The 18,852-nt window shown below is 43.7% G+C and overlaps 2 protein-coding genes across 2 annotated transcripts in view; one reads left to right on the forward strand and one right to left on the reverse strand.

The window, feature by feature from the left end:
- Positions 1-18,852, reverse strand: part of LOC309564354 (uncharacterized protein) — a 149,123-nt gene that overhangs the window by 96,475 nt on the left and 33,796 nt on the right. The gene's annotated exons all lie outside the window — the stretch shown is intronic.
- LOC309562857 (uncharacterized protein) lies at positions 10,253-11,487 on the forward strand. The gene has a single exon (XM_082267176.1). The coding sequence runs from the start codon at positions 10,390-10,392 to the stop codon at positions 11,200-11,202; it is 813 nt and encodes a 270-aa protein (XP_082123302.1). The 5' UTR covers positions 10,253-10,389; the 3' UTR covers positions 11,203-11,487.

Here is an 18,852-nt window from a genome sequence, read left to right on the forward strand (position 1 = left end):
ATGTGGAATGTGTCTGTTCCATTGTTAAATGTCAATGACCTCACATTGTTCTGTCTGCCTTAAGATAAGCTTATTATGGGATGTATATGTGTATGTGGATTGGCTGCTAAGGGGGAGGGGGGATTGTCCCACAGTGTATATCTTTGTGTACACTGTATGGGAGTGTAAAACTCTGTTTTCATTGGATTGTTAATGTCAGGGCCTGTTTTCAATAAAGTCCACCTGGGCGGTAGCCTTGTGGGGGAAAACTGTATAAAAGTCTGTTTCTTGTTCAATAAAGTTGATGTTTTCAGACACATACAAGCTAGTTCAGGTTCAGGCTAGTTTTTGTATGTAGTGCGGCTGGAATATATATCTATGTACTGGACTGTAGGAAGCCATATACTGACGGAAGCCCACAAGTACAGTGTGGGTCGGTTGTTCCGTTACAGTGACGTTAGGCACTGATATTGGAGAGAAGGCCTGGCTTGCAGTCTGTGCTCTAATTCATCCCAAATGTGTTCTATTGGTTTGAGGAGGCCAGTCAGGTTCCTCCACCCCAAACTCGCTCATCCATGTCTTTATGGACCTTGCTTTGTGCACTGGTCCAAATCATTTAGTGGAGGGGGGATTATGGTGTGGGGTTGTTTTTCAGGGGTTGTGCTTGGCCCCTTAGTTCCAGTGAAGGAAACTCTAAGCTGTCAGCAAACTAACACATTTTGGACAATTTCATGCTCCCAACTTTGTGGTAACAGTTTGGGGATGGCCCCTTCCTGTTCCAACATAACTGAGCACCAGTGCACAAAACAAGGTCCATAAAGACATGGATGAGAGAGTTTGGGGTGGAGGAACTTGACTGGCCTGCATGGAGTCCTGACCTCAACCCGATGGAACACCTTTGGAATGAATTAGAGCGGAGACTGCGAGCCAGGCCTTCTCTCCAACATCAGTGCCTAACGTCTCAAATGCGCTTTTGGAAGAATGGTCAAACATTCCCATAGACACATTCCTAAACCTTGTGGACAACCTTCCCAAAAGATTTGAAGATGTTAAAGCTGCATAGGGTGAGCCAACTCAATACTGAACCCTACGGACTAAGACTGGGATGTCATTAAAGTTCATGCGTGTAAAGGCAGGTGTCCCAATACTTTTGGTATTGTATGTCTTGCGCTCAACAACAAATTCACAAAAAGTGCATAAGTGCATATAAATATGTGAATAAATATTTATATGAAATAATCCAAAATGCTTAATGTCATTGATTGATAAAAGCACAAACTCAGCATAAATAAATATATATGTGTATAAAAAGTCCTTATAGTGCTTAAAATAAGATGATGATAAGGTAATCCGCAGCAGTATTAAAGCACAGACTTGATAGAAGTGGTGTTAAACCTTCACCTCCACACTTTCACCCAGTGCTCTAAATAGGTACTCCTTACCAGAAGGATATGACCCCTTGATTATAGGGGGTCACAACAAGCATTGATATCCACATAACCTTTCCTCTCAACAGCAAAGATGTATGGCCAGATAGAAGTGGAACAGAAGGATATGACCCCTTGATTATAGGGGCTCACAACAAGCATTGATATCCACACCGAATCCGGATCATCCACATAACCTTTCCTCTCAACAGCAAAGATGTATGGCCAGATAGAAGTGGAACTCCTAATTAGAGGACCTGGCTGATGGTGTCCTGTTCTGGAGGTTGATGTGGAGCTCCTCTGATGACTCTTCTATGGTTGGGTGACTTCTGACTCTTCCCAGCACGGTGACCGGACATGAAGGGGGAAATCTCTCCCAACTCTCGGCTTCTCTTCCTCCTGCTCACAAGTGTCCACAATCAGGGGAAAGTTCCCCTTAAAGTGTCATTCCACCTTGTGGGGGGTCCTAGGCCTGCAATGTGCAGACTGTAGACATGAAGCTGATTCTGCTCTGACCTGTGTGAGGATCTTCTCTGTCTCTCCTCCGTGTCCCCGATGGAAGTTGGTGGCTTCTTGTCCTGGCTAAGAGGTGAGAGGGCCGTTCTGTGTCTGCACTATGGATCTGGGAAGACTCCAATCACATTGTGAGACAACTTGCAGTGAGGAGTTGCCGTTGAGAGGAAAGGTTATGTGGATGATCAGGATTCGGTGTGGATATCAATGCTTGTTGTAACCCCCTATAATGAAGGGGTCATATCCTTCTGTTCCACTTCTATCTGGCCATACATCTTTGCTGTTGAGAGGAAAGGTTATGTGGATGATCCGGATTCGGTGTGGATATCAATGCTTGTTGTGACCCCCTACAATCAAAGGGTCACATCCTTCTGGTAAGGAGTACCTATTTAGAGCACTGGGTGAAGGTGTGGAGGTGAAGGTTTAACACCACTTCTATCAAGTCTGTGCTTTGATACCGCTGTGGATTACCTTATCATCATTCTTATTTTAAGCACTATAAGGACTTTTTATACACATATATATTTATTTATGCTGAGTTTGTGCTTTTATCAATCAATGACATTAAGCATTTTGGATTATTTCATATAAATATTTATTCACATATTTATATGCACTTATGCACTTTTTGTGAATTTGTTGTTGAGCGCAATATATACTTTTAAAATTTCACATCCATCACGTTAACACGTTGTTTGTTTGCTGCTCGCAGTGCGGAAGATATTCCCACATATTCATATTTATGTTTATAAATTCACAGATTTATATACTTATTCAATTAATTTTGCATTCACGATTATTGCACTATAATTTGTGCACAAGCACCCATTTGCGCAGTTCGTTTTTTGGTTAACACCATTTTTTCTGGTATTGTATGTCGGCAGCTTAAAGAATCTAATGTCTTAAATAGTTGGATGACAGTGTATTCTCGTCTTAGTTTTTAGTGTTTACCATTGGAACTGTTTTTCATTATTTAGGATCAAAGGTTGATTACCATAGCAGTAAAAGAGGAAGCAGAAGAGCGAAATATGAAAGGTGATCAGCCATGTCAGAAGGAGGTAGAAATTCCTCCGGAGATAGGTACAGGTGAGTAATATTCCAGAGAAGAGTCCCAGATTCTCCTTGTTCAGTCACTACAACAATCTCTTCTTATTCCCCCTCCTCTGTCAGTAGACAGTAATGGGGGACAGTGGGGGACTCAGGAGCGATCAGCCTTTATAACACTTAGGGGAACTTATACATCACCATGAAAAGCTTTGTAAGCTCTTTCATAAGCAAATTCTTATATTAGGATAAAGGCAGTGCTATCATCTACCATATATACAGTTATAAATACACCAATGTCTTCACTACCTATTGTACAGAGCTATTTATAAAAGTTTTTCCATGTAAATAAAGTGCTCTGTGCATAAATCAATCTAAAGAACAAGCATGCTCTCTCCTCCGTGTTCCTAGTGTATACACTGCACTCCCCAGATGTTATTGACTTCTTAATATAAATGTAGCAATATTTCCAGGCCTTGGGCCTTATATGGGTCTGCCATTGTTACCGGTAACACTTCCAACACATTTAAGTTGTGATCCCAAGTGTGAGAGCTGAGATAATGACCATTCCGGCATCTTTGTTTTGTTTTTCTTTATTTTATAATGGGGATGGGAGAAGGGAATGAGTGGGATACTCCTCTGGCTCAACTAGGTTTAAGGCTCCATGTACACGGGACATTGTTAAAAGTCCCTTTGAATGCTGAAATTTTTAGGACGTTTGAAACGTCCGTTCGGTCGCGTTTGTACCCGCGTTTAGCGGGCGTTTAGCAGCGTTTGCGGGCGTTTGCGTTTAGAACCGTTCCTAGAGGTCAAAAAAATGATTCCCTTTAAAATGGAAAAACGCGAACGCTAAACGCGGGTCATCGCGTTCGGATGCGTTCGGACGCGTTTGTGCGCTTGAAACACCGGGAAACACACGTTCGAACGCAAATAATTGCGTTCTAAAAACAGTCCCTGAACGCAACTGCCTGCAAATGACTGTAAACGACCTGGTGTACATGGACAGATAAGATAAAATGTAGATGGGTTCAGGGGCTTCTGAAAAAAACGCCCAACTGCTCCTAAACGGCCATTTCCAGCGTCCCGTGTACATGGAGCCTTACTGGGACACTGTATAGAAAAATGCCTGTTATCGCTGTCTTGACGCCAACTGAATGCCGGCTAACGCTTCCTGGCGTTTGAAGATACTGTATCGATGAACTGTGCTAGAACTTCAACTTTAACACTCAGGTTAACTCAGAAGATCCAGGACTGTAGGACATTTGACTCCTGACACTACTGTTTAGCTCAAAAGTCTGTTAAACAATTCCCTCCAGCCCTTCACTGACTGAGGTAGCTCCTTGTAACTGCTTGTGCTGCTGCAACTCTTAACACTGCACACTTCAGGGCCCAACTGCTGGCGCCCCCTTTAACACTTCAGCGTCCTTTGACTAGGCACCCCCTTTAACACTTCAGGGTCCTCTGACTAGGCACCCCCTCTAACACTTCAGGGTCCTCTGACTAGGCACCCCCTTTAACACTTCAGGGTCCTCTGACTAGGCACCCCCTTTAACACTTTAGGGTCCTCTGACTAGGCACCCCCTTTAACACTTCAGGGTCCTCTGACTAGGCACCCCCTTTACCGCTAGCTGATACTTGGATCCCTGGGACCTTCACCAGAGTGGTCCCCTCTACACTAAGTAGACCCTCAGGGGCAGTTCACAGTACTCACGACCTTGGAAGGCTTTCCTGGAACTGAACCCCTCTTCCTCCGCTGTTTCTCGGCACACCGGACCCTCTCTGCAGCTCAGCTCAGCACTCTCTAGACTCTCAGGCAAGCCACCCGAGACACCCGATCCTTCTGACATGAGGAGAGACAGCCGTACTCTCCCTCCTGGGACTCTGCTTCCCGCCAAAGACGCTGCATCATGCGCTCCCCTCAAACTTATACCCACTCCCAGAATCCTCTGCGGCAGAATCTGCCTTCTGGGGTAGATACAGGCCTGAATGGGCCACTGATTGGGTTTCCTCCACTGCCCAATGAGAATCCTTTTATGGAGCCAGTGGGGAGACTCCCCTCTCAGCAGCCACACCTGGGAGACATGACAGCCCAGTTGAAAATCATGGCCCTGCTGTTAGGCAGCCAAGGCCCACTATACTTTTACCTAGTACCTACCCTGTAGGGGGCTACATAAAAGAAGTCAAAGTGTGCTTTTACTGTCATTTTGTATTCTGCTACATATTTTTGGTAAAAAAAAAATCGCAAAAGCGTATTTAAATTGGTTTGCGCAAAAGTTATAGCGTTTACAAACTACGGGATAGATTTTTGGACTTTTTATTTATTTTTATTAGTAATGGCAGCGATCTGCAATTTTTAGCTGGACTGCAACATTGCGGCAAACAGATCGGACCCCTAACTGACGTTTTTGACACTTTTTGAGGACCAGTGACACTAATACAGTAATCAGTGCTAAATAATATGCACTGTTACTGTATAAATGACACTGGCAGAGAAGGGGTTAATACGGGGGGTGATCAAATGGGTTAAATGTGTACCTGTGTGCTTACTCACTGTGTGGGGGAGGGGTTCTCTGACAGGCACAGACAGATCGCAGTTTCAGCTTAGCTGAAACTGCTGATTTGTCCTTGCCTGTCTGAGAGGAGATCCGCCTGCTTTGTTTACATAAGCAGACAGGTCCTCTCTCCATTTCCTGGACAATCGTGGGAGGAAGGCGACGATCGCACGCGCGCCGCTTGAAACCACATGCACTCCAGTCACGTAGTTCTACGTGACTGGACGCAGCCGAGCCGCCCTGGCGCAGTAAAAAGTCGGTGGGTGGTCGGCAACCGCTGGATCCTCTGCCTACGTGGCCATGTAAAATTACTCTGTCCCTTCAAGGTGCTCGATAGTGACAGACATCATATGGTGCAAGCATCGAAAGAGAATGGGGGAGCCTCTCGTAGTGTAATATTTTTAATTTAAACATTTTAAAATAGTACTGATGATGCTGCACTTTGATGACGAAACGCGTAGGTTGGGGCTTCCGGCTGACAACACTTCCGCTTCCTACGAACACAGGCTGAAGATTTCAGTTTCACTTTGGCTTAAGCTCAATTGCATCCATGTAAGTTCAATATACTGTATATACAGTATCTCACAAAAGTGAATACACCCCTCACAGTTTTGTAAATATTTTATTATATCTTTTCATGTGACAACACTGAAGAAATTACACTTTGCTACAATGTAAAGTAGTGAGTGTACAGCTTGTATAACAGTGTAAATTTGCTGTCCCCTCAAAATAACTCAACACACAGCTATTAATGTCTAAACCACTGGCAATAAATGTGAGTACACCCCTAAGTGACAATGTCCAAATTTGGCCCAAAATGTCAATAGTTTGTGTGGCCACCATTATTTTCCAGTACTGCCCTAACCCTCTTGGGCATGGAGTTCACCAGAGCTTCACAGGTTCCCACTGGAGTCCTCTTCCACTCCTCCATGACAACATCACGGAGCTGGTGGATGTTAGAGACCTTGCGCTCCTTCTCCATCCGTTTGAGGATGCCCCACAGATGCTCAATAGGGTTTACGTCTGGAGACATGCTTGGCCAGTCCATCACCTTTACCCTCAGCTTCTTTAGCAAGGCAGTGGTCATCTTGGAGGTGTATTTGGGGTCATTTTCATGTTGGAATACTACCCTGTGGCCCAGTACATGTTGGCATTCATAGTTCTCTCAATGAACTGTAGCTCCCCAGTGCCAGCAGCACTCATGCAGCCCCAAACCATGACACTCCCACCACCATGCTTGACTGTAGGCAAGACACTCTTGTCTTTGTACTGCTCACCTGGTTGGTGCAACACACACTTGACACCATCTGAACCAAATATGATTATCTTGGTCTCATCAGACCACAGGACATGGTTCCAGTAATCCATGTCCGTGGTCTGCTTGTCTTCAGCAAACTGTTTGCGGGCTTTTGTGTTCATCATGTTTAGAAGAGGCTTCCTTCTGGGACAACAGCCATGCAGACCAATTTGATGTAGTGTGCGGCGTATGGTCTGAGCACTGACAGGCTGACCCCCCACCCCTTCAACCCCTGCAGCAATGCTGGCTGCACTCATACATCTATTTCCTAAAGACAACTTCTGGATATGACGCTGAGCACGTGCACTCAACGTATTTGGTTGACCATGGCGAGGCCTGTTCTGAGTGGAACCTGTCCTGTTAAAATGTTGTATGGTCTTGGCCACCGTGCTGCAGCTCAGTTTCAGGGTCTTGGCAATCTTGTTTTAGCCTAGGCCACCTTTATGTAGAACAACAATTCTTTTTGTTTGCCATGAGGTGCCATATTGAACTTACAGTGACCAGTATGAGAGAGTTAGAGTGATAACACCAAATTTAACTTACCTGCTCCCCATTTACACCTGAGATCTTGTAACACTAACAAGTCACATGACACCGGGGAGGGAAAATGGCTAATTGGGCCCAATTTGAACATTTTCAGTTAGGGGTGTACTCACTTTTGTTGCCAGCGGTTTAGACATTAATGGCTGTGTGTTGAGTTATTTTGAGGGGACAACAAATTTACACTGTTATACAAGCTGTACACTCACTACATTACATTGTAGCAAAGTGTCATTTCTTCAGTGTTGTCACATGAAAAGATATAATAAAATATTCACAAAAATGTGAGGGGTATACTCACTTTTGTGAGATACTGTATGTATATATATATATATATAATATAGTATATATATATATATATATATATATATATATATATATATATATATATATATATATAGTATACTGTATATATAGCACCCTCCTAGGTAGGTGCTAGAGAGAAAGTATAGTTTTGAATCCTGTCTGCTTATCAGAAGGACTGCAGGTAAATCTATATTGTTCTCTGCCTACCAGAGAGCAGGATCTGTTAGTAAGGTCTGCTCAATTATTATTTATTTATTTATTTTCAGGTACTTGTATATGTGTTCAGGTGCAACTCATTCTGTCTGCAGAGTGTTTCACACTGGCCCAATAGGGAGGCATGTTGGAAGGAAACCTGACAAATGAGTGCACACAGGTGTTTGATACAGCCCTGGTGATTTGGCAGAGGAAAGTGCCTCTTTGCATGCTGGGATACTGTATAAATGCCAGGAGCCATTGTGCTCGGGGTCTTTCGGCTGGATAGTGGAGTCCCAGGGGGAGGGGGCGGCTGCCTCCTCCTCTGTAGAGGTGCCATGTGGCCTCAGGTGATCGACCTGAGGGCCCAAGGAGTGCTAGAGAAGAACTGAACCCAGAGGTCCTGTGAAGCTGACTGAGAGGGGAAACACTGGAGGATCTGATTCTGCAGTACAGTGAGTACAGATCTGTGTCAAGGGGCCTGACCTAAGGGGGCCATCCCTGCAGCTAGAAGAGTCAGTGGATGGGTGTCAGTAAAGGGTATGCTATTGAGTGTCCTGAAGATAATATAGGTTCACTAAGTCAATTGCTGGGTAGAAAATAGCAAGGAGACCTAACCCTTTCCATACATGTGGCAGTATGGATTAAGCAGTGCAGCTGTTTCCACAAACAACCTGGTGAGGCAAAGTGAAAGTTGTCCTTATCCATTGTGAATAGTTACAGTTGGAGTATCCCACTATTCCCTTCTCCCATCCAAGTTCCAAAATAAAAACCAAAACCCCTGGACTGTTTATTGTGTGATGAGCCATCGGGAGTAAGGAGGGATGTGCGAACTGTTCCCTTACTGTGTGCTGGTAATCAGAGGAGGCCTGAGAAGTCCTCTTTCAGCAAGCCCTACGGGGACAGTGCTACACACATATATATATATATATATATATATATATATATATATATATATATATATATATATATATATATATATATACACAGTATATATTATATGATAGCACTGTCCAATTATAAGGATTTGCTTATGTAATTGGGATATCATATGTAAATTTCTTCATTTTATTTGTTCAGTTTAAATTTGTATACAGTTGTTCTCACAAATTTGTACACACTATAATTAAAGGAGAAGTAAAGCCAAAGCTTGTTTGGCTGTACTTCCCCTGTGGATCACAGGAGTGCAGTTCGTTCTGAACTCCTGTGACCTATTTTCAGCAGACAGTGGGCTGAGACTGAGGCCCGCTGTTCGCTGACATCACAGAGGCGGTCTAGACTGGGGCAAGATCACGATAATAAAGTCAGAATCTGCCCACAACCCTGGACCGGCACCTGGCTCAGCCTCTCAGCAAGCCGTTGAAAGCCTGAGCCAGCTGCTCCCGCCCCCCGCACATCCCAGCCCAGCACTCTAGTGAGCGCAGGAGGCGCAGTGCAGAGAGTTGGTGACTGACAGCCACCAGCCCACTGCTAATGGAGCTCTGAGAACCGAGCGATCAGCGGTCTTTGATCACTTGGGTCTCACTCAGTCTTATGCCCCGTACACACGTTCCGATTATCGTACGATAATCGTACGACTAAAGTTTCACAATTGTTGTATGTTACTAAAATCGAAAGCAACTCTGCCTAAAAACCATCCGACTTTCTTTGTACCATTCACTGACCAAGTGTATTTTTCATAGCTACGTATCGGAAGTGATGTATATACGTCTGACCACTGCGGAATATCTTACTGTTTCCGATCATGCGTGGTATTTGTCGATCGACTTTTAGCGTACGAATACTGTACTGACGAAACGATTATCGTTCGAGAAGATGTCGTACGACAGAAGTTTTCAGGTTTGTCCCTTCGGATTTTGTTGGACCAACTGTCGTGATCGGCTGTCGAAAGCTGTGTACTAACGATCCGATTATCCTGAGACTAGGTCGAAAGCGAGGTTTGTTGTACGATAATCTGAACGTGTGTACAGGGCATTAGAGGTGGCAGGCCAGTAAGTATGGTTGCAAACTATATTTATAGAGGACATAATACAGAACTTCTCCCTCTTATATGTCTGGAACGTTCCTTATTCTTGTATTTTTTCCTCTGCCCTCAGATGGACAATACAGAAGGTTTGGCACGAAGCAACGTCCTGTTATTTCTCCTGATGGTGAAGTTGATGATGCTGCCACATTCTATCCTTCAGCTGAAAACCTCATTACCCCAAATCTTTATCCAACACCACATATCGCTGATAAACTCTTGTCTTCTCCACCTGGAGAACATGTTTTAGAGAGAACAAAGCTTACAGAACACCAGAGAACTCACACAGCCAAGAAGATATTTTCATATTCTGAATGTTGGAAATGTTTTACGCGAAAGTCATCACTCATCACACATGAAAGACTTCACACAGGGGAGAAGCCATATTCATGTTCTAAATGTAGTAAATGCTTCACTACCAGATCACACCTCATTAACCACGAGACAACTCATACGGCTGAGAAACCTTTTTCCTGTTCCGAGTGTGGGAGATGTTTTTCCCGTAAGGGGATTCTCATGTCCCATCAGAGGTCACATACAGGGGAGAAGCCATATTCATGTCTGGAGTGCGGGAGATGTTTTTCTTCAAAAGATCAACTTATCAGGCACCAGACTCGTCACACGGGGGAGCGACCTTTTTCATGTTTAGAATGTGGGAAATGTTTCAGACAAAAGTCCGATTTTGCCAAACACAAGAGGGCCCACACGTCTGAGAAGCCCTTTTTCTGTTCGGAGTGTGGGAAAAGGTACTCTTGGAAAAACCAGCTTATTAGACACCAGAGGGGCCACACAGGGGAAAAACCATTTTCCTGCAGGGATTGTGGCAAATGTTTTTTAGAAAGGTGGCTTCTTGTTAACCATGAGAGAACTCACAGGTCTGAAAAACCCTTCCCCTGTTCTGAATGTGGAGAATGTTTTTCCCGGAGAGGACACCTCCTCTCACACCTGAGGGCCCACACAGGGGAGAAGCCTTATTCATGTTCTGAATGTGGCAAATGTTTTAGTGGACGGCCTAATCTCGTTGCACACCAAAGAATTCACACCGGTGACCGCCCGTTTTTATGCACTGAATGCGGTAAATGTTTTTCTGATAAATCAAACCTTGCCGCCCATCAAAGAATTCACACTGGAGATCGCATCTACTCCTGTTCTGAGTGTGGGAGAGGCTTCACCCAAAGGTCAAATCTGGTTAGACATGAGAGGGTCCACACTGGCGTTCAACCATTTTCCTGCTCTGAATGTGGGAGAAAGTTCTCAAGGAAATCTTCCCTTATTTCACATCTTAGCTCTCACAGTAGGACAGAGGTGGAAGAGATTGAAGCCAAGTAAGTCTTGCTGTAAACGTAAGCTGGTGGTCAGATGTGCAGGACTATCTGTTTAAAGGACGCTTTGCTAGCGAGCTGTTACAGAGACATCAACTGAGAATTCAACCAAGTGTGAATGTTTTTGTTATAGTGGAAAAGAAAAAGGTTACTGCTTTTAGAAACCTTTGGTGACAACTTATCTTATTGGAAAATATAACAGTTCTCTACCTACGATCTGGTAGCCAGGCGCATTGGCTTCAATCCACACATATGACTGTTGCCCAATCATTTCTGTGGTCGGCTATGTACTGGGAGCAAAAAAATATATATAATGCTATTGTAGAGCTGGCACCATAAGGGTTCTATATATGATGCTACAACCCAAATATCAAAGAAAATTCTTCCGAGCAAGATGGGTGCAAATCCCACTGTCGCACCACTGCTGTCAAAGTATCCAAGTAAACAATCTGTAACTCCGTATTATGCTTATAAAATCTTGTCTTAATTAATAACTACTAAGAACACAAAGCCTCAGAACAGCAAATTGACATGTTTCAGCCTAGACGGTCTTAGTTCTAACCGACGAAGGCCGTCTAGGCTGAAACGCGTCAACTTGCTGTATGAAGGCTTTGAGTTCTGTGGAGTTATTAATAAAGACAAGTTTTTTTGAGCATAATATGGAGCTACAGATCCTTTAATTGGATACCATAATGGTTCTACCAATCTTATGTTACCTTGGCCCTCTCAGATTGTCACTAGAGCTCCTGAAGTTCCTCTCTCAATAGTGGCTTGCTTAAAGGTCTAGGCACCTGACTTGGCGATTGGTTGGTCAAGCACTAAACATTTTAGGATGCAGAAGGGGTTTGCATATTCTCTTTCTACCCAGTAGTTAACCACTTAAGCCCCAGCCCTATTTCGGACACTTTTTGTTTACAAGTTAAAACCAGTATTTTTTCCTAGAAAACTACTTAGAACCCCCAAACATTATACATATTTTTTTAGCAAAGACTCTGGAGAGTCTTTAAAACGCAATTTCTTTGGAAAAACTTAGAAAAATCACATTTCACTGCATTTAAAAAATACTAAACAGTAAAGTTAGCCCATTTTTTTTGTATATTGTGAAAGATGATGTCACGCTGAGGAAATAGATACCCAACATGTTATGCTTTAAAATTGCGCCCCCCCCTCCCCCCGTGGGAAGGCGACAAATTACGGTCAATAGCGATCCCAAATAGGCGACGCTTTACATTTTTTTAACGATTACCAGTTTAGAGTGTAGCTCTTTTTTTAAATTATTGCTCACACTCTAGTGATCGCGGCGATACCTCACATGTGTAGTTTGAACAGCGATTTCATTCGTGGCTCGACTTCCGTATACGTTTTTTTTTGTGCGCGGGCTAACGGTGTAGGGGGCGGCTAAAATTTTTTTTTTTTCCTATTTATTTTATTTATTTTTTTTAACTTTATTACAGTTTAAAAAAAAAACAAACAAAAAATCTGATCACTTTTATTGCTGTCACAAGCAATGTAAACATCCCTTGTGACACCAATATGTAGTGACAGGTACTCTTTATGGAGGCGATCGAGGGTCTTAAAGACCCCACCCCCCTCCACTACACTTCCATGTATGCAAAACACCGAAAACTGCGTTTTTGCATACAGCCGTTTTTTAAATTTGCTACCTTTTGCAGCACAGTAACCCGGAAGTGACGTCATGGACGCCGCGTCCGGGTTACGTCATAGGAGACCCGATCGAAGCCGTTTCCGGCTTTGATCGGGACTCCATTCAGCCGGCGGAAGGCGGCGGGAGGGGGGGGACGTCCCCTCCCGCTCACCCAGGTAATGATCAAGCAGCGGTCGTTACCGACGGAAAGCCGACCGTCGGCTCTAAACCACGGTACCGGGATGGTGTCTCTAGCTAAGCCGACGTAGATCTACGTCACTTTGCGGTAAGTGGTTAAAGTTGTAAGGGTACTGTAGCACATAAAAGGAAAGACTGTTTCATATTATAGTGCCTTCCCTATAACACTAGCATTCATTTGAATTATTACCCCCACACCCATCCAACCCACCCCCGTCTAACTTTTCAATATACTAGAACTCCAAATAAAAGCTTTTTTTTTTTTTAAGTTTTGAAGCTGTATGTGGCCCCATTGGAGGATTCCCCTTCACTTTCTTTCCTGGAGACCAGATAGAAAATAAAGGGGAGTCTCCACAATAGGGATACAGACTAACAGACTTCTACACTTTAGCACTTTTATTTATTGCTGTCTGTGTCTCCATTGGAGACTCCTACTTCCTGTTCCTATCTCATCATATATATATTTGTTTCATTTAACTGGTGGGTAAAACAGAAAAAAAAAAAAAAAAACATGATCTGATACCCACATCCACACATTCAACCCAGATGGAGGAATCCCTTCCAATGTGCTCTTGTATTCTGCCAGCGGATAGCCTTCCCCGTCGCCAGAACACAATGATCAGTGTTGCTGGCTATACTTGATTGTTCAGGAAAAACCCAACAGGTTGGTTGTACACAAGTCTATCAATGCATGGACTTCTATACAACCAGGGTGCTGTACATGGATCAAAATTTGACTGGTCCCTGCTGAACTGGCCAAATTTTCGACCAATGTATGGTTGGCAGCTATACTTGATTGTTCAGGAAAAACCCAACAGGTTGGATGTACACAAGTCTATCAATGCATGGATTTCCATACAACCAGGGTGCCATACATGGATCAAAATTCGACTGGTCCCTGCAAAACTGGCCAAATTTTCGACCAATGTATGGTTGGCAGCCACAACCACAATAAGATATACAAGTGCGACCCCCTTGATGCTCTACTCCTCGACACAATTAGGGCTCACCACACAGTAAGATGTTGTAAGCAACAAATTGGTATAGCTAGAAGATATAATAAATGTAGCGCCCTCCTAGGTAGGTGCTGATGAGAGAGTATCGTTTTTGGCTCGGTCTGCCTATCAGAGGAGCAGCAAGCAACTCTATATTGCTTTCTGCATACCAGAGAGTAGGATCTGTGAGTTAGGTCTGCTAAGCATGCTCCGTGTGTGATTCATTTGGTCTAGAGAGTGTTTCACACTGGTCCAATAGGGAGGCATGTTGGACAGTGGAAGAAAACCTGACCAATGGGTGCACAGGCTTTGATACAGTCCTGGTGATTGATAGAGACAGGCTGTCTCGGTGCATTATGGGATCCTGTATAAAAACAAGGAGCACATGTGCTGCAGGGTCTTTGGCTGGAGAGCAGAGTCCTGGAGGGAGGGCGTCGGCTGCCTCCTCCTCTGTAGCAGTGGCATCAGGAGGTCGTCGGCTGCCTCCTTCTCTGTAGCAGTGGCATCAGGAGGTCGTCAGCTGCCTCCTCCTCTGTAGCAGTGGCATCAGGAGGTCGTCGGCTGCCTCTTCCTCTGTAGCAGTGGCATCAGGAGGTTGTACTTAGGGCCAGAGGAACGGAGCTGAACCCTGAGGTCAAATAGCTGACTGAGTAGGGAGACATAGGAGACCCTAGAAAAACAGTATCGTGAGTACAGAGGATCGTGTCAAGGGGCCTGACCTGAGGGGGACCACCCTAGAAGTAGGATAGTCAGTGGATGGGTGTCAGCAGTTCAGAAACGGGATACTAAGGAGAGTGTCCCAAAGAGAAATGTAGTTCACCAAGTCTTCTGGCAAGAGACTTAAACCCAAATCTACTTAAGTGGCAAGGTGGGCCTGGCTGCATCATCAGATAGGAGTCCTCGCAACTTGTGAATAGTTTATTCGGAGTATCCCAATATTCCCTTCTCCCATCCCTATTTAAAATAAAACACCAAAAACAACTACATACCCCTGGAGTGATCATTCACTGACCCAAGTATTAAAGTGTTAAATTGTGAATGACAGTGTTGCTAAGGGTAACCCAGGGGGACCCGAAAGTGTGTTACCCAGCAGTCCTCAAGGGGGCAGTGCTACATAAAATATCACACAGTGACAGTTTTATACTTAGATTTACTAAGGCTGGAGATAGACAGGACATTTTTTCATAAAATGTATACATTCACTGAGGTTGATATACTAAAGTCAAATATATTGTGCACTTGCAAGTGCAGTTGCTCTCTGCAAGGGAATTTGCTCCAGAGCTTAGTAAATGAGGGGAAGCTCTGTTGACTTTCATCATCCAATCATGCGCAAATGCTTTTTTATTTATTTTTTTTTTCCTTGCATGTGATTGGGTATTCTTGTTTGCGAAATAAAGCTTCTCCTCACGTACTAAGCTCTGGAACAAATTCCTTGCAAGGTTCACAGTCTAGTTGTCTTTAGTAAATCAACCCTATAGTCTTTCATTTTTTTATGTCACAGACAGGAGAGGAAAGTGAGAACGCTTTGCTGCATGTTGGGGTGGCTTGCAACTCTCTATCCTTTACAGCCAAGAAAGCTGACGTCTTAGCCTCTATTTAACCACATAAGGACCGCCCGCCACAGTTTTACTGCGGCAGGCAGCCCCTCCTGCGCGAACTGACGTAGCTCTAGGTCGGTCGCGCGCCTGCAGCTAGGGGGCGAGTGCGCGCCGCCGGCGGCGCGCTCCCGCAACCCGGCCCCCCACTCGGCAGCGTGACCCTGATGCACAGGGCTGGCGGCTCCGATTGCCACCGGCCATCCGCGATCGCTCCCCGCTGAGAGAGAAGGACGGTCAGCTGTTGTAAACACAGCTGACCATTCTTATCTCTGGAATGATCACAGAGCGCCTGTGATCCCTTCTATATAGGATCACAGGTCTCTATGGTCATTTCACAAGTCCCTCCCCCCACAGTTAGAAACACTCCCTTAGGCTTACATTTAACCCGTTATCACCCACAGTGTTAACCCCTTCCCTGCCAGTTTCATTATTACAGTGACAGTGCATATTTGTAGCACAGATTACTGTAGTAATGTCACTGGTCCCCCCCAAAAGTGTCAAAAATGTCAGTTAGGGGTCCGATCTGTCCGCCGCTAAAAATTGCAAATCTTTCCCGAAGTTAGTAGACGCGGCCTCCGGCGATCTTCGGATAGAATGACAGGAGAGCTGTCAGGAATGTAAACAAAGCAGGTGGCTCTTCTGCCAGAGAGGCAGGGAAAGATCGTGTGATTCAGATAAGCTAAGCTGAATCACCAATCTCTCTCTGCCTCTGTCCAACCCATCCCTCCACACAGTTAGTAAGCACATCTAGAGAACACATTTAACCCTTTGATCACCCCCAGTGTTAACCCCTTCCCTGCCAGTGTCCTTTATATAGTAACAGTGCATATTATTTAGCACTGATCACTGTATTAATGTCACTGGTCCCCAAAATATGTCAAATAAGTCAGTTAGGGGTCCGATCTGTCCGCCGCAATGTCGCAGTCCTGCTAAAAATTGCTGATCGCCGCTATTACTAATAAAAAAATAAATAAATAAAAAGTCCATAAATCTATCCCGTAATTTGTAAACGCAATAACTTTTGCGCGAACCAATCAAAATACGCTTATTGCAATTTTTTTTTACCAGAAATATGTAGCAGAAAACAAATTGGCCTAAAGTTTTTTTTTTTTTTTCAGAATTGTCGTTCTTTTTTTGTTTATAGCGCAAAAAAAAAAAAAAAAATTGCACAGGTGATCAAATACAGTGCCTTGCGAAAGTATTTGGCCCCCTTGAACTTTGCGACCTTTTGTCACATTCCAGGCTTCAAACATAAAGATATAAAACTGTAATTTTTTGTGAAGAATCAACAAGTGGGACACAATCATGAAGTGGAACGAAATTTATTGGATATTTCAAACTTTTTTAACAAATAAAAAACTGAAAAATTGGGTGTGCAAAATTATTCAGCCCCCTTAATTTAATACTTTGTAGCGCCACCTTTTGCTGCGATTACAGCTGTAAGTCGCTTGGGGTATGTCTCTATCAGTTTTGCACATCGAGAGACTGAAATTTTTGCCCATTCCTCCTTGCAAAACAGCTCGAGCTCAGTGAGGTTGGATGGAGAGCGTTTGTGAACAGCAGTTTTCAGTTCTTTCCACAGATTCTCGATTGGATTCAGGTCTGGACTTTGACTTGGCCATTCTAACACCTGGATATGTTTATTTGTGACCCATTCCATTGTAGATTTTGCTTTATGTTTTGGATCATTGTCTTGTTGGAAGACAAATCTCCATCCCAGTCTCAGGTCTTTTGCGGACTCCATCAGGTTTTCTTCCAGAATGGTCCTGTATTTGGCTCCATCCATCTTCCCATCAATTTTAACCATCTTCCCTGTCCCTGCTGAAGAAAAGCAGGCCCAAACCATGATGCTGCCACCACCATGTTTGACAGTGGGGATGGTGTGTTCAGGGTGATGAGCTGTGTTGCTTTTACGCCAAACAAAGTTTTGCATTGTTACCAAAAAATTTTGATTTTGGTTTCATCTGACCAGAGCACCTTCTTCCACATGCTTGGTGTGTCTCCCAGGTGGCTTATGGCAAACTTTAAACTACACTTTTTATGGATATCTTTAAGAAATGTCTTTCTTCTTGCCACTCTTCCATAAAGGCCAGATTTGTGCAGTATACGACTGATTGTTGTCCTATGGACAGAGTCTCCCACCTCAGCTGTAGATCTCTGCAGTTCATCCAGAGTGATCATGGGCCTCTTGGCTGCATCTCTGATCAGTCTTCTCCTTGTATGAGATGAAAGTTTAGAGGGACGGCCAGGTCTTCGTAGATTTGCAGTGGTCTGATACTCCTTCCATTTCAATATTATGGCTTGCACAGTGCTCCTTGGGATGTTTAAAGCTTGGGAAATCTTTTTGTATCCAAATCCGGCTTTAAACTTCTCCACAACAGTATCTCGGACCTGCCTGGTGTGTTCCTTGTTCTTCATGATGCTCTCTGCGCTTTAAATTGACCTCTGAGACTATCACAGTGCAGGTGCATTTATATGGAGACTTGATTACACACAGGTGGATTCTATTTATCATCATTAGTCATTTAGGTCAACATTGGATCATTCAGAGATCCTCACTGACCTTCTGGAGAGAGTTTGCTGCACTGAAAGTAAAGGGGCTGAATAATTTTGCACGCCCAATTTTTCAGTTTTTTATTTGTTAACAAAGTTTGAAATATCCAATAAATTTAGTTTCACTTCATGATTGTGTCCCACTTGTTGATTCTTCACAAAAAATTACAGTTTTATATCTTTATGTTTGAAGCCTGAAATGTGGCAAAAGGTCGCAAAGTTCAAGGGGGCCGAATACTTTCGCAAGGCACTGTATATATATATATATATATATATATATATTTATGCATGTGTGATTTATTTTCATGTTTTATATTGTAGGCATTGCTTTATTTTATACTGAATAACTGGCCAAAACAAACACTGAAAATAAATAATAAAAAATACTGAAAAATAATAGTATATTGAGTCTCCTTTCTCCACAATGCTGTTGATGTGCATTTTCTGAATTATTCATAAAAGATTAGCGCTATGTACAAGAGATGTGTGTATCGGTGGCCCAGCGCTAATTGTTCTTCATGAAATGTTTTTGTTACAGCTATGTGACCAAATGGGTGGCCAACCTAAACAATAATTTAGAGCAAGGGTCTCCAAATTTTCCAAAGACCAGTTTTTTGTCCTTCAGACTTTAGGGGGCCAGTGGGAGTGGAAATTGTCTTGGCATCAGT

This window comes from Pelophylax lessonae, assembly GCF_965119305.1.
Source record: "Pelophylax lessonae genome assembly, chromosome: 9".
NCBI classification, from domain to species: Eukaryota; Metazoa; Chordata; class Amphibia; order Anura; family Ranidae; genus Pelophylax; species Pelophylax lessonae.